The sequence below is a fragment of the Symphalangus syndactylus genome, chromosome 17 (genome assembly GCF_028878055.3).
Source record: "Symphalangus syndactylus isolate Jambi chromosome 17, NHGRI_mSymSyn1-v2.1_pri, whole genome shotgun sequence".
Taxonomy (NCBI): domain Eukaryota; kingdom Metazoa; phylum Chordata; class Mammalia; order Primates; family Hylobatidae; genus Symphalangus; species Symphalangus syndactylus.
In genome coordinates, this window is record NC_072439.2 from 21,404,362 (window position 1) to 21,423,513 (window position 19,152).

General features: G+C 53.7%; 3 protein-coding genes across 11 annotated transcripts in view; 1 reads left to right on the top strand and 2 right to left on the bottom strand.

Annotated features, from left to right (window-relative positions):
• Positions 1–9,808, top strand: ACTMAP (actin maturation protease). 8 transcript variants are annotated; one of them, XM_055251086.2, is made up of 7 exons: positions 726–1,048; positions 5,518–5,586; positions 6,031–6,155; positions 6,518–6,647; positions 6,739–6,809; positions 7,938–8,193; positions 8,844–9,808. In XM_055251086.2, the coding sequence occupies exons 1-7, from the start codon at positions 726–728 to the stop codon at positions 9,001–9,003; spliced, it is 1,134 nt and encodes a 377-aa protein (XP_055107061.1). In that variant the 3' UTR covers positions 9,004–9,808. The 8 variants fall into 8 exon arrangements, with proteins under 8 accessions (XP_055107062.1, XP_063477128.1, XP_055107061.1 ...); XM_063621054.1 differs by having other exon boundaries at positions 7,938–8,131; positions 8,519–9,808; XM_055251087.2 differs by having other exon boundaries at positions 1–1,048; positions 7,938–9,808.
• MIA (MIA SH3 domain containing) overlaps positions 1–19,152 on the bottom strand; it is an 82,611-nt gene that overhangs the window by 26,526 nt on the left and 36,933 nt on the right. The window lies entirely within an intron of this gene.
• Positions 9,809–19,152, bottom strand: part of ITPKC (inositol-trisphosphate 3-kinase C) — a 25,366-nt gene continuing 16,022 nt past the window's right edge. The window contains exons 4-7 of one of the 2 annotated variants that reach the window (XM_055251073.2): positions 18,877–19,081; positions 15,153–15,254; positions 14,470–14,541; positions 9,809–11,351 (exon numbers count right to left, since the gene is read on the bottom strand). In XM_055251073.2, the coding sequence (XP_055107048.1) occupies positions 11,148–11,351; positions 14,470–14,541; positions 15,153–15,254; positions 18,877–19,081 (583 nt within the window). In that variant the 3' untranslated portion in view covers positions 9,809–11,147. The remainder of the gene's footprint in view (positions 11,352–14,469; positions 14,542–15,152; positions 15,255–18,876; positions 19,082–19,152) is intronic. The other variant, XM_055251074.2, reaches the window with a different exon arrangement.

The following is a 19,152-nucleotide window of genomic DNA, read 5'->3' on the forward strand; positions in this document are numbered from 1 at the left end:
GTGTAATACCGCGTGATATGGGAAAGGCAGTGTGCGGGGGCCGCCATTTTCCGGGAGTGGGAGGTGCTCTTTACTTCCTGACTCCTTTCCCTTTTCCGCTGGTTATCGCGGCGCCCACCGGCCTCTGATCTCTGAGTCTTCTCCAACCCACGGACGTTTTTTGTTGCTCTGGTTCCAGGACCTTCTCCACAACTAGGCCATTTTCCCTGCCAGGTGTCCTTTTTGACCTCTTGACCTCTGACTCAAAGGTCAGCTCAAAGGTTCCGAACTCGGGCCTGGGATGTGAGGGGGGACTGAACCTAAGTTCTCCGCATCTTTAGCCCTGGGTCCCTAAGGCGCACCCTTAAGGCACCTCACTCTAGGTCTGAGCCTTCATATCGCAAACTGACTCATGAGTTTCCACATCCAGCCCCAAAGAATGAGTTAACTCCTACTAACTCTCCACCTAAGACTGCCGAGGTAATCCAACCGGTACCACAGATCCGGTTCCGGATTTAAGGACCCCACCCTGTTAACCGTCAGGTGCCTTATGACTTGAGTCAGCCTCGCAATTCCTGCTCCTATGGTTTCAAATATTAGCCCTGGTCCTTTCACACCCACTGCTCAGCCCCCAGATTCTGGAACTCAGCTCTTAAACCTTTAAAATCTCCATCCCTGAGACCGTTCTCCGTTGGAGGATCCTTTCCTCCCCGCTGAACCTCACCACCCCTCCTGTAGACCCCAAAATGACTTCTCCATGCTCTCCTCCCCTAAAACCACCAATCCCTCCTCCAAAAACCGCTGTACCCCAAGCCAGCAGCATTCCATCTCCTCCTCTACCCCCTAGTCCCCTGGACTTTTTAGCTTTACCATCCCCTCCCTGGAGTCAGCAGACCCCTGTTCCCCCACCGCCCCCACTGCCTTCTCCACCCGCTGCCACAGGGCCTGCTCCCCCTCATGTCTTCGGCCTGGAGAAGAGCCAGCTCCTGAAGGAGGCCTTTGAGAAGGCTGGCCCCGTCCCCAAGGGCAGAGAAGATGTGAAGAGGCTTCTGAAACTACACAAGGACCGGTAGGGTCTCCATGCCCCACCCACCGCCCAGGCTCTGCCCTAGACACTTCTCCACAGATCTCTTGCGGGGGGTTCCCGTGTCCTCAAGATCAAACAGCCTGACTACTTAGGTCCCCCACCTAGATCCCTTCCATGGTGGTGTGCCTCCAGCAATGAAGAAAGCTGTTCTCACAAGTGCCCAGTCCAGTCCAAGCGCTTTGGGAGGCCGAGGCGGGTGGATCACCTGAGGTCAGGAGTTGGAGACCTGCCTGACCAATATGGTGAAACCCCATTTCTACTAAAAATACAAAAATGAGCCGGGTGTGGTGGCATGCGACTGTAGTCTCAGCTACTCAGGCGGCTGAAGCGGGAGAATTGCTTGAACCCTGGAGGCAGAGGTTGCAGTGAGCCAAAATTGTGCCACTGCACTCCAGCCTGGAAGACAGAGCGAGACTGTCTCAAAAAAAAGCAAATGCCCAGTCTAGTGGGAGAGACAGATCCCTCCACCCCTCCAGACAGTGACAACCCAGAGTGGTCAGGGCTGTCATGACAAAGCCCAGAGGGGTGTCTGTCCCAGGCTGGGGAGTCGGGGAGCTTCTTGGAGAAGGGGAACCCTAATTGCTGTTGAGCAAGTCGTGCAAATGCTGTGTGATGAGAGTATACAGCTTGTGCAGGGGCCTGGAGTGAAATGAGGACATGTTCTATTCAAGGAACTGCAAATATGTCCTTAACTTGCCGGGGGAAGTGGCAAACATGGGGCTGTGAAAGCGGCAGAGTCAGCCCACACAGGACAGAGCAGATCGTGCAAAGGGACTGGGACTTTCCTGAGGGCACGGGGGAGCCCTGAAGAGGCTCTGTGCAGGGAAGGAGGCTGCCTGTGGAGGTGGTACTTAGGAGCCTTGAGGAAACTGGGACATCCAGGGACCCAGGTGGGAGGGGAAAGGAGAGTGCCAGACCTAGGCTGGGGCCCTGAGGCTGAGGTTAGTGATTGCCTGGCTGAAGAAAAGAGGGAGAAGCGACTTGCCAGTACTCACATTGAAACTCCAAGCTTTCCAGACACTTTTTTTTTTTTTTAATGGAGTTTCCCTCTTTCATCCAGGCTGGAGTAAACTGGTGTGATCTCAGCAGACTGCAGCCTCTGCCCTACCACCAGCACCCGCCTTCTCCCTATTCAAGCAATTCTCCTGCTTCAGCCTCCCAAGTAGCTAGGATTACAGGTGCCCACCACCACACCCAGCCAATTTTTGTATTTTTAGTAGAGACGGGGTTTGTCATGTTGGCCAGGCTGGTCTCGAACTCCCAACCTCAGGTGATCCACCTGCCTCGGCCTCTCAAAGTGTTGGGATTACAGGCGTGAGCCACTGCTCCCGGCCTCCAGACACATTTATAATCTTCCCTAAATGTCCCCACTGAGATGAGGCAAACTTAATGCAAATTACAGCCACCTTTTACTGAATGCCTACCCTATGTCAGGCGCTGTTCTAAGTGTTTAAATATTAATATACTGAATCCTCTCAACAACCCCATGAGGTAGAAGCTGTTATTGTCTCATTTTCCTGGTGAGAAAACTGAGGCTCAGGCCGGGCGCTGTGGCTCACGCTTGTAATCCCAGCACTTTGGGAGGCCGAGGCGGGTGGATCACGAGGTCAGGAGATCGAGACCACAGCGAAACCCCGTCTCTACCAAAAATACAAAAAATTAGCCGGGCGTGGTGGCGGGCGCCTGTAGTCCCAGCTACTCAGAGAGGCTGAGGCAGGAGAATGGCGTGAACCCGGGAGGTGGAGCTTGCAGTGAGCCGAGATTGCGCCACTGCACTCCAGCCTGGGCGACAGAGCAAGACTCCGTCTCAAAAAAAAAAAAAAAAAAAGAAAACTGAGGCTCATAGAAGTGAAGCCCCTTAGCTATAATGCCCCTCAGCTATAGTGCAGAAAGAGGAAGAGTCCAATTTGAACTCTGGCGGCAGGGCTCCAGGCTCTTTGTTTGTTTGTTTGTTTGTTTTTGGGACAGGGTCTTGCTCTGTTGCCCAGGATGGAATGCAGTAGCTGGATCACAGCTCACTGCAGCCTCAACCTCCCAGGCTCAAGTGATCCTCCCATCTCAGCCTCCAAAACAGCTGGGACCACAGGTGTACGCCACCATGCCCGGCTAATTTTTTGTACATAATTTTTTTGTAGATATAGAGTCTCGCTGTGTTGCCCAGGCTGGGTCTTGAATTCTTGGGCCGAAGCGATCTTCTTGTCTCGACCTCCCAAAGTGCTGGAATTACAGGTGTTAGCCACCGCACCCAGCCTGGCTCCACGCTTTTTTATTTGTTTATTTATTTAGAGATGGAATTTCGCTCTTATTGCCCAGGCTGGAATGCAGTGGCGTGATCTCCACTCGCTGCAACCTCTGCCTCCCGGGTTCAAGTGATTCTTCTGCCTCGGCCTCCTGAGTAGCTGGGATTACAGGTGCCCACCACCACGCCTGGCTAATTTTTTGTATTTTTAGTAGAGACAGGGTGTCATCATGTTGGCCAGGCTGGTCTCGAACTCCTGACCTCAGGTGATCCACCTGCTTCAGCGTCCCAAAGTGCTGGGATTACAGGCGTGAGCTGCCATGCCCGGCCTCCATGCTTTTAATCATACTTATGTGGTATCATCTTTCATCAGGAGGGTACCCTAAACTGGGAACCAGGAGCTCTGAGTCCGCACCCCCCAACACCCAAACCGAACCTTGCCCTCTTACCAGCCTTGGAATAGGAATAATAAGCATGGGTCGGGCACGGTGGCTCACGCCTATAATCCCAGCACTTTGGGAGGCCAAGGCAGGCAGATCACCTGAGGCCAGGAGTTTGAGACTAGCCTGGCCAACATGGCAAAACCCTGTCTCTACCAAAAATACAAAAATTAGCCGGAAATGGTGGCACACACCTGTAATCCTAGCTACTCGGGAGGCTGAAGCAGGAGAATTGCTTGAACCCAGGAGGTGGAGGTGGCAGAGCCAAGATTGCACTGCTGTACTCCAGCCCGGGTGACAGAGCAAGACTCCATCTCAAAAAAAAAAAGGAGGCTAGGCACGGTGGCTCACGCCTGTAATCCCAGCACTTTGGGAGGCTGAGGCGGGCAAATCACGAAGTCAGGATATCGAGACCATCCTGGCTAACACAGTGAAACCCCATTGATACTAAAAATACAAAAAATTAGCCAGGCGTGGTGGCGGGAGCCTGTAGTCCCAGCTATTCAGGAGGCTGAGGCAGGAGAATGGCGTGAACCCGGGAGGCAGAGCTTGCAGTGAGCCAAGATCAGGCCACTGCACTCCAGCTGTCTCAAAAAAAAAATTAGCCGGGCATGGTGGCTATAATCCCAGCTACTCAGGAGGCTGAGGCAGGAGAATCGCTTGAACCCAGGAGGCGGAGGTTGTGGTGAGCCAAGATCGTGCCATTGCACTCCAGCCGGAGCAACAAGAGGGAAACTCTATCTCAAAAAAAAAAAAAAAAAAAGAAAAAAGGGATGAATCCCTCAGGGCCAAGCTATCTGAGTGGCCTCCCCCAGGGTACAAAGATTCACGATCAAGGTGATGTTTTAGGCCTTAAGCATATTGTTACCTGGTTTTATTCAAAGTTGAGTTAAGGGATTTTCATTGTTGAACAGCCCAAGAAACAGACTTGAAACGAAAAACAAATCACAGAGTTTGGAGCCTGGGCAACATAGCATGACCTCATCTCTACTAAAAATAAAGAGTCGGGCATGGTGGCTCACGCTTGTAATCCCAGCACTTTGGGAGGCCAAGGTAGGTGGATAACCTGAGGTCAGGAATTCGAGACCAGCCTGGCCAACATGGTGAAACCCCATTTCTACTAAAAATACAAAATTAGCTGGGCGTGGTGGCGCATGCCTGTAATTCCAGCTACTCGGGAGGCAGAGGCAGGAGAATCACTTGAACCCGGGAGGTAGGGGTTGCAGTGAGCTGAGATCACGCTGTTGCACTCCAGTCTGGGCAAAACGAGCAAAACTGTGTCTCAAAATAAAATAAAAAGAACTAGCTGGACATGGTGGTACATGCCTATACTCCCAGCTACTCAGGAGGCTGAGGCAGGAGGAATCACTTGACCCTGGGAGGTCGAGGCTGCAGTGAGCTTTGATTGCATCATTGCACTCCATTCTGGGCAACAGAGCAAGAAAAAAAGAGTTGGAGATAGAGATACCACTTTGAGAAATTTCCTCAGATAAACCTGGTTGCAAAGTGCCACCCATTGCTCCTCACCCTTCAATAACTGAGAAGGCGAGCAGGGAGCAGGCAGGCAGAAGGACCATTCCCACAAACCAGATGAGGAAACTGAAGCTTGGGGAGGGCAAGTCAGTGACTGAACCAGGAGCCACCTTCAGCCTTGGGACAGCCAGGCCCATATTCCCTTCATCATCCCTGGATACGCCCACTCCCAGCCAGACCTTAGGGTAGGGGGTGCTTCAGAGCTGGCTCCCTGGTGACTGAGCGCGGCTCTGCTTCAGGTTCCGAGGTGACCTGCGGTGGATCCTCTTCTGTGCAGACCTGCCGTCCCTCATCCAAGAAGGCCCTCAGTATGTGCCCTGATGCGGGAACCCCAGACCATTTGCTGCCCTTACTCTGTCCTTGCTGGGCTTCTTAAGGACTGATCTGGAGAAGAGGAGTGGATTGTCCCTGCTGGGAGGAGGAGGGAAGGAAAGGGGGAAATTTCCACTCAGGCTTCTGAGTGCCCGCATAGTAAACATAGTTGGGACATGCGAGGAATGAACGAATGAGCCTGGTCCATCTCTCTAACTCTACCTTGGCTCCTCCTCCCAGGAAGCTCAGGTGACCTCTCCCCCACCTTCCACCCCCAGCCCTCCAGCCCTGGGCTCTCCCCTGAAGGGGAGTCAGGCCTCCCTCACTGGCCTGGGAGAGGGGAGGGGAATTCCTCCAGGGCAGCAAACCTGTTCCCCAACTCCAGCTTCCAGGTAGGGGGGCTGTGACATAGGATTGACAGGCTGGGCCTCTCTCCCCAGATGCGGGCTGGTGGCCTTGTGGATGGCAGGTACTCTCCTGTCGCCCCCCAGTGGCGTCCCCTTGGACAGACTCATGCAGGTGGCCACGGAAAGAGGCTACACAGCCCAGGGAGAGATGTTCTCAGGTGAGCTGGGTGACTGTGTGCTCCATCATCTCTTCATGAGGCTGGGACCGGAGAGGCTGGGTAGGGTGCTGGCAGCCATGTGTCAGGGTGTCTCATTCCATTCTTTGGGCCCTTCCCACTGCCCAGTAGAGCAGAGAGGTTACAAGATGGACTCGAGCTGGCTGCCTAGGTTGCAAACCCAGCTCTGCCACCTCTTCGCTGGGGCCATGGACAAGCCACTGACGCTCTTTGTGTCTCATTTTCTGCATTTGAACCAAGGGGTGGAAGGTCATGGTGAGGGTTGGAAGCATCGCCCACTGTGAGCCCTCAGCACAGTGCTGGGCACACGCAGCGAGCCCCCTTTGTGTGCTCTCACCCTGCAGTGGCCGATATGGGCAGGCTGGCCCAGGAGGTGCTGGGCTGCCAGGCCAAGCTGCTCTCTGGTGGCCTGGGTGGTCCTAACAGAGACTTCGTCCTGCAGCACCTGGTCACTGGACATCCCCTGCTCATCCCGTATCCCAGGGCCTGGGAGGGAGGAGGGCAGGGGTGGCAAAGGGTGGGTCCCAGGGCCACGCCATCGTTTTTACCTTAATGCCAGCACCAGCTACGACGAGGACTTCAACCATGAGCCGTGTCAGAGGAAGGGCCACAAGGCCCACTGGGCGGTGAGTGCAGGTAGGTTCCCCCTCCTTTGTCTGCACCCCTCAACCTGGGTCTCCCCGGCCTCCGTTAATCCTTCTGACATTCTCACCCCTTGTGCTGGTGCCTCCCTAGCCAGGCTGGGCACTTAGCATAGCACCGGGCAGGCTGGGCCCCAGGTGTCCGCCAGTTGGAGCTTCTACAAACAGAAGCTCAGAGCACAGATTTCAGGATCAGACCATCTGGGCTTCAGGCCTGGCACAGCCTCTTCTAGGCTCTGTGACTGGGCAGGTATCATCACCTCTCTGGACCGCTCCTTTCCCCATCTGGAAATTGGGGGTAACAGCAGTACCCACCTCATAAGGCTGCCTTGTAGGCAGAGCACTCAGCACTCTTAGAACAAGGCTTGGTCAGGCGCGACGGCTCACGCCTGTAATCCCAGCACTTCGGGAGGCCGAGGTGGGTGGATCAGTTGAGGTCAGGAGTTTGAGGCCAGCCTGGCCAACATAGTGATACCGTCTCTACTAAAACTACAAAAATTAGCCGGACATGGTGGCGTATGCCAGAAATCCTAGCTACTTGGGAGGCTGAAGCAGGAAAATCGCTTGGACCTGGGAGGCGGAGGTTGCAGTGAGCTGAGATCGTGCCACTGCACTCCAACCTGGGTGACAGAGCAAGACTCCGTCTCAAAAAAAAGAAAAAAAAAAAGGCTTGGCATGTGACATGTCTCTGTAAGTATTACCAGCACCATCTTCATCATTCCCCCTGCCTGAAAGAAAGGTGGCCAGGTTGGTCCGCGTCAGGAGGTCCGGGGGAGGCCCTGCTCGGCTTCTTCATGGCTATGTGGTCTTGACAGCTCCTCTTGGAGCCTCTTCCCTAAACAGCTGAGGATAACCGGGTGACAGCATTTGCTTCATCTCATGCTGCCTCTCCACCTCCCCTGTGCTCAGGCCAGGCAAGGCAAGACTTAAAACATCTACAGCTCTGGAGCCGGATGCCATGGTGGGTCTAAATCCCAACCCACTGGCCACCACTAACGTCAGTGTAACCTAGGAATGGCAGCTGCACCCACCCTGGAGGGCTGGGAGAGGGTGGAACTTAGTGAGCCCCAGCTCCTGGTCCTGGCTCAGTCACTGCCACTCACCACCTTCTCCTCTCCCCCAGGGGTCCTGCTGGGTGTTCGGGCTGTGCCCAGTCTCGGCTACACTGAGGACCCTGAGCTGCCGGGCCTGTTCTACCCAGTGCTGGGCACACCCTGCCAACCACCACCCCTGCCGGAGGAGGGTTCCCTGGGAGCTGTCTACCTGCTGTCCAAGCAGGGCAAGAGTTGGCACTATCAGCTGTGGGACTACGACCAGGTCCGGGAGAGCAACCTGCAGCTGACGGACTTCTCGCCCTCACGGGCCACTGACGGCCGGGTGTACGTGGTGCCTGTGGGTGGGGTGCGGGCTGGCCTCTGTGGCCAGGCCCTGCTCCTCACACCGCAGGACTGCAGCCATTAGCTGGGGCTGCGGTCTCAGGCTGCAGCCTAGCTTGGTCACCATTTGAAGTGTGCCTCCACTTCTCCCACTGTGTGATGGCCACAAGATTTAAGCCAGGTCTCAGGGGCCTCCAGCCCTCCTTCATCAGGGCCGCCCCCTGCAGTATTGAGCACCAACTGGTCCCTCTAGGGAGAGATTGACAACAGCCCAGACCTTGCGGCCTGCCTGTCCCATCTGAATGTCGCATCGTCTGTTTGTCACTAGGGGCCGCCTCTGTCACCTCACTAGACATCTAAGGAACCTCCTGCCTGGGCCTTCTGCTGCTCACAGGACAGGGACACTGAACTGCACCAGCCTCAGCTCACCCCTCCTTAGCCCAAGGTCTTCCTCACGCTTGCCACCTACTAGTCATACGGGCCTTTCAGATCCCTGAAGTGTTGTTCAAATCCCTGGAGCATTGAGTCCCATCCCCAGCCCTCTGCTGCGGATCACTCCTTAACTTCTCCATTGGGGCTCAGGTATCACTACCTCAGGGAAGAGTCCTGCAGCCCCAGTCGAGACACCCCTCCCCCACCTCATGTCTTCACAGTTTTAAAGCCCATCTGGGAGCAGTTACCTGTGCCAGCCCCTCTACCTGTGTTAGCAGATCTGGCAACCCTGTAAGGGGGGTGCTAGATGGACCCGATTTGATAGATGGCAAGACTGAGGCCTGGAGAAGTGGAATCGCTGGCCTGAGGTCACATGACTAGCACGTGGCAGGGTCAGGATTCAAGCTAGGTAGTCAGCGTCTCAGCCAGGCTGTCTCCTGGCTCCCTGAACATTAGGGTGCTGACCACAAACTTTCCTATCCACCCATACAAACATCTAGTGAGTGTGTGTGATTACTACTAGCTTCATGAATACCTGACCCCTCCACTCTGAAGTAGGAGGAACAGGCCTGTCTGGATCACTTCTCTGTCCCTAACTGAGCCCGTCTCATTTAGGGAAACTACAGAGCACTGTTGCTGGAGTGTACTGGCGTGATCTCAGCTCACTCCAGCCTCCACTTACCAGGTTCAAGTGATTCTCCTGCCTCAGCCCCCCAAGTAGCTGGGATTACAGGCATGCACCACCATGCCTGGCTAATTTTTTGTATTTTTAGTAGAGATGGGGCTTTGCCATGTTGGCCAGGCTGGTCTCGAACTCCTGACCTCAAGTAATCTGCCTCGGCCTCCCAAAGTGCTGGGATTACAGGTGTGAGCCACTGCGCCCAGCCACAGTGCAGTATTTCTAACCAGTGATCAGGGTAAAGAGGATGCGTGTCCACCATCCCAGCCCTGATCAGCCTGTCTGTGCATCCCCCATCCCAGCCAGGGCTTGGAGCAGCCTTGGTCACCACCGTGTCCCCTGCATTGTAACACATCCAGGCACAAGAATAGCCGCCCAGTGACTGCCAAGTGAGTGAACCAGCCTGCTCGGAGCCTGCCTCTTTCCCAAACTGCTCATTATCCTGTTACCCCACCCAGCCCACGTGTCCAAATACACTCCAGATGCAAAATAAAAAGCTCTACGACATTGGCTGTGAATGTCCTGTTTATTGGGGTGTTGTCATGGGTAGGAGGCTCAGCAGAGCCATTCTGCCTCCTGCTTTCCAGTACTACCCCGTCCAGCAACTGCCTCTCGTATGTTAAGTATCAAGATGGTCAGTAGAAAAGGAAAGCGTTCTCCATTGGGGCTCAGGTATCACTCCTGAGGCTCACTCCTCAGCCCTGGAAGACAGTGTGGGAGCTTCAGCTTAAGGAAGAGGTAGGTGCCTGTCCGCCAGCCCAGCCTCAAGGGCCAGGAAGACCTGGCTATGGGTGCTGGAGGAGCCGTTAGCCACACCCCAGGGTTCTACAGTCTTTGGTTTGGATCAGGCTGCAGGCCAGGGTCCTGGCTGGCAGCCCCACCCACCCTGCGCCTCTGACACACACCCAGCACTTTTCCCTGCAGGGGCCCAGGATTGGATGGGGCCCTCCTGAGTGTAGCAGCTCTGAGTCGCAAGGGGAGGCCCGCTTTCCCAGCCTCTCAACCTCCTTTCTGCCACTGCAGTTTGCTGGGAGAAAGGAGAGAGAAGCCTGGGGGTCAGGCAGGAGGTGTAAGTCCTGAGGCGGGATCTGGTACACAGAGGAGCGAGGTACTGTCACAGTGCCGGCACAGAAGCTGGGATGTGGCTGTGGTTTGGGTCTGCAGGAGGTCAGCAGAGTCCTCTGAGGAACACGGAGGATCCCACAGGGCCACAGCAGGGCAGGATACCGCCCAGCAGTATCAGCCCTCAGGCCACGCCCAGTCCCATGGGGTCATGCCCTCTGAGCCTCTTGTCGTTCAGCACTCAAATGGCTCCCTGGTGAAGACATGGACTGTCACTCTCCCCAGATGGTCCAGCAGTGCCTGCATCTGTTCACCACCACCGATGCCTGACCCTCTGAGGCGCCACAGATGAGCCTGACCCAGTCCCCAGCCTCAGCCAGCTGGCAGCCTGGAGGCTGACGGGGAGGCAGGTTAGAAGTGATTCGTGTGTCCACAGGCACCCTGTCACACCATACCCTGTGACATATGAACTGAATGCTCTCAGGGCAGCCCCTCAGAAGCCTTCCCGGCAGATCGGGGGACCCCCTTCTGGTTTTTCTGACTCACTGCCTCATCACGTTCCTTCCAGGCCCCCAAAACCCCTGCATCATGATGGGGCCAGGTGCTACCTGGTCTCCCAAGGCCCTTCAGACCTTTCCACGTTTGTCTCATGTGGCACATGACAGAATCTCTCCCGTCCCTGGAGGCCAGCTCCCCCATGGCCAACCTCAGGCCCCCCATGGCATCTCAGGGCTCCTCCAGCCAGACTGGCACCATCCAATTAACCTGATGGTGGCTCAGCAGCTCAGCTCTGTGCCAGCCCTTGCAGGAGGCAGATCATGTTGTCCAGGCCCCAGAGGTAGCCGTCCTCACGGTTGCCCTCAGCCCAGGGCAGCCTGTGGCTGAGCGTCTGGTGGTCGGGTAAGGCCACCGTCTTGCCGAAGTCTATCATCCAGACCTTGGCCAGGCCGGTGTGGTCGTGCACGAAGAGGAGGGAGCTGCCTACCACCTGCCGGGGGAGAGACGGGAGGTTAAGGGAGGAGCAGGCACTGGCCAAGGTCCCTTCCTGACAAGCAGCAGAGCAGGGTGGTTGACAGCATGAACCCTGGAGCCTGGCTGTCTGATTCATATCCTGGCTGTGCCACCTCCTGGCTGTGCAACCTTGGGCAGGTGTCTTAACCTCTTTGTGGTTCTGCGTCCTCATATACAAAGTGAGAGTAATACAGTTAGCCTCCCTAGTCCGTGGTTTCATTTTCTTTGGTTTTAGTTACTCTCAGTCAACTGTGATCCAAAAATATTAAGTGGAAAATTCCAGAAATAAACAATGCGTAAGTTTTAAGTTGCACACCATTCTAAGTACTGTGATGAAATCTCGTGCCATCTTGCTTCGTCCCACCTGGGATGCAAATCATCCCTCTGTCCAGCGTGTCCATACTGTATCCGCAACCCACCCACTAGTCACCTAGGAGCCATCTTGGTTATCAGATCGAGAAAACACAGTCTATAGTTCAGTACTATCCAGTTTCTGGCATCCACTGGGGGTTTGGAAGAGATCACCTGAGGATAAGGGGTCGACTGTAGGATCATTTACCTCAGAGGCTGCTGGGCATATTATATGTATGAATTAATCTACATTAAGTGCTTAAGACAGTGCTTGGTACATAGCAAATACACAGCAAATGTTCAGTGTGAGGCATAATCAAAGTGCACTGCAGCCTTGACCTCCTGGACTCAAGCCTCAGCCTCCTGAGTAGCTGAGACTACAGGCGTGCACCACCACGCCTAGCTTTGCTTTTTTTTTTTTGAGACAGAGTCTCACTCTCTTGCCCAGGCTGGAGTGCAGTGGCACAATCTCAGCTCACTGCAACCTCTGCCTACTGGGTTCAAGCGATTTCTGGCTAATTTGGTTGTTGTTGTTGTTGCTGTTGTTGAGACAGAGTCTCGCTCTGTCGCCCAGGCTGGAGTGCAGCGGCTCAATCTCGGCTCACTGCAAGCTCCACCTCCCGGGTTCATGCCATTCTCCTGCCTCAGCCTCCCGAGTAGCTGGGACTACAGGCGCCCGCCACCTCGCCTGGCTAATTTTTTGTATTCTTAGTAGAGACGGGGTTTCACTGTGTTAGCCAGGATGGTCTCGATCTCCTGACCTCATGATCCGCCCGCCTCGGCCTCCCAAAGTGCTGGGATTACAGGCATGAGCCACCGCACCCAGCCAATTTTTGTATTTTTAATAGAGACAGGGTTTCACCATGTTGGCCAGGCTGGTCTCGAACTCCTGACCTCAAGTGATCTGCCCGCCTCAGCCTCCCAAAATGCTGGGATTACAGGCAAGCCATTGCTCCTGGCTGCTTTTTTTTTTTTTTTTTTTTTTTTTTTTTTTTTAAAATACAGGGCTGGGCGCAGTGGCTCAACGCTTGTAATCTCAGCACTTTGAGAGGCCGAGGAGGGCAGATCATGAGGTCAGGAGATCGAGACCATCCTGGCCAACACGGTGAAACCCTGTCTCTACTAAAAATACAAAAATCAAAAATTAGCCGGGTGTGGTGGTGGGCACCTGCAGTCCCAGCTACTCGGGGGGCTGAGGAAGGAGAATGGTGTGAACCCAGGAGGTGGAGTTTGCAGTGGGCCAAGATCGCGCCACTGCACTCCAGCCTGGGTGACAGAGAGAGACTCTGTCTCAAAAAAAAAAAAAAAAAAAATAGAGACAAGGTCTCACTATATTGCCCAGGCTAGTCTTGAACTCCTGAGCTCAAGCGATCCTCCCACCTCGACTTCTCAAAGTGCTAGAATTACAGGCATGAGCCACTGTGCCTGGCCTTTGCTAAGCCAGAATGCAAACTCAAATGCCTTCAGGATCCAGAATGAGTGAAGAGAGCCTGGTAGAAACTAAATAATTGGATCACGTGCTGGTCATGGTAGTGCACACTTGTAGTTCCAGTGACAGGCGGCCCAGGCAGGAGGATCACTTGAGCCCAGGAGATCGACACTATAGTGACCTATGATCGCGCCACTGCACCCCAGCCTGGGCAACAGAGTGAGACCCTGACTCTGACCAAAAAAAATTTTAAAAACTAGAATTGGATAATGCCTTCACTTAGAAAGAGACAACTTCTCAGGCCTTGTGGACTGCCACTGATGACTGGTTTCCTTCTCTACAGCATGGGGATAATGGTACCAGCCCCTACTCATCAGGTGCCTCGCAGTGCTTGGCACAGTCAGCTCTCAGTAGATGCTGTTTTATTTTATTTGTTTTTTTTTTTTTTTTTTTTTTTTTTTTTTTTTTTTGAGACGGAGTCTTGCTGTGTCACCCAGGCTGGAGTGCAGTGGCGCGATCTCGGCTCACTGCAAGCTCCGCCTCCCGGGTTCAGGCCATTCTCCTGCCTCAGCCTCCCGAGGAGCTGGGACTACAGGCGCCCGCCAACACGCCCGGCTAATTTTTTGTATTTTTAGTAGAGACAGGGTTTCACCGTGTTAGCCAGGATGGTCTCGATCTCCTGACCTCGTGATCCGCCCGCCTCGGCCTCCCAAAGTGCTGGGATTACAGGCTTGAGCCACCGCGCCCGGCCTTATTTTATTTGTTTTTATTTTATTTTATTTTATTTATTTTTGAGACAGAGTTTTGCTCTTGTTGCCCAGGCTGGAGTTCAATGGCGTGATCTCGGCTCACCACAACCTCCGCCTCCAGGGTTCAAGCAATTCTCCTGCCTCAGCCTCCCAAGTAGCTGGGATTACAGGCACGCGCCACCACACCTGGCTAACTTTGTATTTTTAGTAGAGATGGGGTTTCTCCATGTTGGTCAGGCTGGCCTCGAAATCCCGACCTCAGGTGATCTGCCCGCCTTGGCTTCCCAAAGTGCTAGGATTACAGGCATGAGCCACTGCACCCGGGCTTTTTTTTTTTTTTTTTTTAAATAGAGACGGGGTCTTGCTATGTTGCCCAGGCTGGTCTTGGCACTCCTGGGCTCCAGCAATCCTCCCACCTCAGCCTCCCAAAGTGCTGGTATTACAGGTGTGGGCCACGACGCCCAGCCCCTTTTTATATCTTTGACCTGTAACTCATCAATGGTTTCCCCTCCATGCACCTGGACCCCGACACTCATACATCCACCCATGGCAGCCAGGGCTCGCACCTCGTGGGTCTTGAAGAAGGGGGAGATCTCCAGAGCTTCACGAAGTTCTTCTAGGCGTGCCACGTACTTTTGCTGTGTGACAGGGAGGGTTCCTTGGTTAGCATGGGGACTTTGTGGGGCCTTGCCCACCTTGAGCTCTGACCTCACCCCATTCCCCCAAAGGAGCAGGCAGGCTCTAGCCAGGATGGAATAGGGGAGCCATGGGGAAGACAGGGCGGAGGAGTGAGGGCTTGGATTCATCAAGGTAGCATGGAGAAGAGTGGTGGATTCCATGAATTTCCACTCCCATCTGGAAGTGGAGTCTGTCTCCCAACCCCTCGATCCAGGCTGGGTCACATGACTTGCTGAATGGCAGAAATGATGGTGGCCATTCTGAGCCCAGGCATCAAGAGGCCTTGAATTTTTACTTGTTCTCTTGGCCCCCTGCCTCCACTGTAAGAACAAGCCCAGGCCATCCTGCTATCGAGAGACGTGCGGCTAAGTCATAAGCCAAACGGCAGAGCTGGGAGCAGGGCCACCCTGGACCAGCCAGCCTTGCCAAGCCACCAACTGACCTCAGACTGAGCAAAGCCAGCCAGTATCAGTCCAGCCCCACCCAAAGCAGAAGACCACTGACTCTGGAGCAAGAATAAATGGTGGCTGTCTTAAGCTGCTACATTCTGGGACATGGGTGTCCCACTCACCAGGATGACGTGGTCTCCATCCACGAAGTCCTCCAGCACTTTTGTCACCTGCTCCAGTGCCTGCGTCTTCTTGAAGTTGGTGTTACAGGTCCCATCTGCCTTCTGTAGGGCAGGGTGTGCAGGGGCAGGGTCATGGCCTTTTCCTTCCCACGCCCAATACCCAGCAACCTCAAATACCTCCCAGGAGGCCGGGCACGGTGGCCAAGACCAGCCTGGGCAACATAGCCAGACCCCATCTCTATTTACAAAAAAAAAAAGCCTGGTGTGGTAGTATGCGCCTGTGGTCCCAGGTGTGGGATCACGCCTGTAATCCCAGCGCTTTGGGAGGCCGAGGTGGGAGGGTCACTTGAGTTCACAACCAGCCTGGCCAACATGGTGAAACCCCGTCTCTACTAAAAATACAAAAAATTAGCCAAGTGTGGTGGCGGGCACCTGTAATCCCAGCTACTCGGGAGGCTGAGGCAGGAAAATCACTTGAACCCGGGAGGCGGAGGTTGCAGTGAGCATTGATTGCACCACTACATTTGAGCCTGGGTGACAGAACAAGACTCTGTCTCAAAAAAAACAACTTCCCAGGGCCACCCACCTGCCTGCACACTTGCTGCCAGAGGAGGAAGCCAGCTTACCTGCCCAGCCCAGCTCAACCCAGTCCCAGGTCACATGCCTGAGCCCCAGTCCTTCCACACCCTTCCAACCTTGAATCTCCTGGTTGAACCCATCTAGCAAAGTGGGCTTTGGAGCGGGGTGGAGCTGGCTTTGAATCGTGACTCTGCTCTTTTCTTTTTCTTTGAGATGGAGTCTCACTGTCGCCCAGGCTGGAGTGCAGTGGTGCAATCGAGGCTCACTGCAAGCTCTGCCCCCCAGGTTCATGCCATTCTCCTGCCTCAGCTTCCTGATAGCTGGGACTACAGGTGCCCGCCACCACACCCAGCTAATTTTTTTGTATTTTTAGTAGAGACGGGGTTTCACCATGTTAGCCAGGATGGTCTCGACCTCCTGACCTCGTGATCCGCCCGCCTCAGACTCCCAAAGTGCTGGGATTACAGGTGTGAGCCACTGCACCCGGCCGTGACTACTCTTTTCTAGCTGGGCAGTCTTAAGTCATTTTGGCTGCCTCAGCCTCAGTTTCCTCATCTGGAAAATGGGAATTGTGTTGGTGTCTACTTGCTAAGGCTGGTATAAGGATTAGAGGAGACCAGGTGTGTAGGATGCACAGCACAGTGCCTGGCATATAGTTATTGGAGACTAATGAGACTAAAGTTATCTGTTATGTTTGAGTAGGGCTCAGAGAACCCACCTAAGTCATCTGCCACACTGTGCCAGGTACTATGTGGGCACTTGGCAACAGGGGGTAACACGACAGACACAGTCAGATGAGGGGGCAGACACTGATTAAGATGATCAGAAAGGAAGATAAGAATAATGAAAGAGTATAAGCAGCTATGAGGAGGTGAAGAGGGGACCCTGATCAATAGAACAGAAATCAGGGAGGGCTTCCCTGAGGAAGCAAAATTTGAAAGGAGACAGAAAAATGACTGAGAATCAACCAGACTGGGGGCACAGACGGAAGAGACCAGGGTGTGGTGGCATGCACCTGTGTCCCAGCTACTCAGAAGACTGAGTTGGGGGGATTACTTGAGTTTAGGAGATTGAGGCTGCAGTGAGCTGTGATCGCGCCACTGTACTCCAGCCTGGGCGATGACAGAGTGAGAGCCTGTCTCAAACAAACAAATAAACAAAAAAAATAGAAGAGCATTCCTGGCAGAGGGGTGCAGAGGCCTTGTGGCAGGAAAAAGCAAGCCTATTTCAAGTAAATGCAAGTGCTTCACTGTGCCTTAAAGTACACAAAAAGAATGAGAGGAATGAGAGGCTGGGCATGGTGGCTCACGCCTATAATCCCCGCACTTTGGGAGGCTAAGGCAGGCAGATCACTTGAGGCCAGGAGTTCAAGATCAGCCTGGTCAACATAGTGAAACCCCGCCTCTCTTAAAAATACAAACAATAGGCTGGTCACAGTGGCTCATGCCTGTAATCCCAGCACTTTGGGAGGCCGAGGCGGGGGGATCACAAGGTCAGGAGTTCAGGACCAGCCTGGGCAATATGGTGAAACCCTGTCTCTACTAAAAATACAAAAATTAGCCAGGAGCAGTGGCACGCACCTGTAATCTCAGCTACTTGGGAGGCTGAGGCAGAAGAATCGCTTGAACCCGGGAGGCGGAGGTTTGCAGTGAGCTAAGACTGTACTACTGCACTCTAGCCTGGGCGACTGAGTGAGACTCTGTCTCAAAAAAAACAAACAAACAAACAAAAAAAAAAAAAACAATTAGCCAGGCATGGTAGTGCATGCCAGTAATCACATCAAGTGAGGAAGCTGAGGTGGGAGAATCGCTTGAACCCAAGAGGTGGAGGTTGCAGTGAGTTGAGACTGTGCCATGGCACTCTAGCCTGGGTGACAGAGCGAGACTCTTCCTCAAAAAAAAAGAATGAGAGAGATGAGGCTAGATCCTAGAGGGCCCTACAGGCTATGGAACTTTGCTTCAAGGTACTAGGGAGCCACAGAAGGGTTTTGAACAGGAGAATGGCATGGTCGGATCTGCAACAGGCATTCTCATACATTGCTGGTGGGATGTGCGGTGGCATAACACCAATAGCGGAAGTTTGGTCATCTCTAGCAAATTTCCCATGCCTTTAATCTTTGACCCAGGAGTCCTGCTTCTGGAAATCTACAGCTCAATCTGCATACTTGCAAAATGTCTTATATGCAAAGTGATTCTTTGAGGCCTGCTAATGTCAAAAAATGGAAACAACCCAGGTGTCTGTTTATAGGGGACCAGGCACAGTCACAAAAACAGTGTTACGTAGCTGTGGGGGAAAAAAAAAAACAGAAAGAGGAGGCTTTCTATGGAATGATGTGGAAAACTCTCCAGGGTGTTACTATTAAGTGAAAATAGCAAAGTACCAATCAGTATGCGTACTGAGGAACATTTCGGATCTACAACTCCATTTACTTGCACTAACAGGAACAAATACAAGAAACTGATAAAGTGGTTCCCCACGAGCGGGTAGAGAGATAGAGGGACAGAATGGGAAGGACAGCAGCAGAGTTGGGAGAGAAATTTCTCCACATTTACCCTTTTATAATATTATTTTGACTTTTGAACTGTGGGACTAGCTATTCAAACAATTTTTTTTCTTCTAGAAACAGAGGCTCCCTATGTTGGCCAGCTTAGTCCTGAACTACTCCTGGCCTCAAGCAATCCTCCTGCCTTGGCCTCCCAAAGTGCTGGGATTACAGGCATGAGCCACCATGCCTGGCCTATTCAAACAATTATATTTAATTTGACAAAGAAAAATGAATGCAAGAAAGAAAAAGAGAAACCTTCTCCATAGCCGGGGGAAAGGGATCCCTCCAGCTCTTGTGCTGCAGGGAGACCAGGGCCAGGATGCCCAGGGAGACAGAGGCAGGAGAAGATGGGGCTGGACTAGGACATGACCATGGAGAAGGAGAGGAGGAAAAGATGGGCTCAGGAGATGCTCAGGCAGACGGATAAACAGAACATGGGCTCTGATGGGTGTGGAGGTAAGAAAGAGGCTGGGCTTCCCCAGCCCCAGCCTTTCATCCCACGCCGTCTCCTGCACTCTCTTGTGGCTTTCCCCAAGAAGCCCTGCCTGGGATCTGGCTATAGGCCTTTCCGGGACAGGCCAGGCGGTTCCTGGTCCTCACCTTGATGCCCTCGATCCGGAAGCCCAGGGTAGAGGTGGAGCTCATGGTTTCCCTCCACTGCATGTAGCGGGGCTTGGTGACCGCACCCTGGGCATGCTCCTCGGGGGTAGGGGCCCCAGGGTCCACAGCCACCATCTTCTCATACATGTCCTTCCGGGGACGGGGACGTTCCCGTGCCTTCACTAGCTCCTCTTCCAGATAGGTCCTGAGCACACAGAGGATGTGACAAAGGAAATTATGTAGAACAAACTGGAGGGCTTACCCTTCCTGATATTA

Coding starts and splice junctions, on each gene's coding strand:
- ACTMAP (XM_055251086.2), top strand. CDS start 726: ATGACTTCTCCATGCTCTCCTCCCCTAAAACCACCAATCCCTCCTCCA. Junction 6,156..6,517: donor CCAGGGAGAGATGTTCTCAG/GTGAGCTGGGTG, acceptor CTCACCCTGCAG/TGGCCGATATGGGCAGGCTG. Junction 6,648..6,738: donor GGACATCCCCTGCTCATCCC/GTATCCCAGGGC, acceptor TGCCAGCACCAG/CTACGACGAGGACTTCAACC.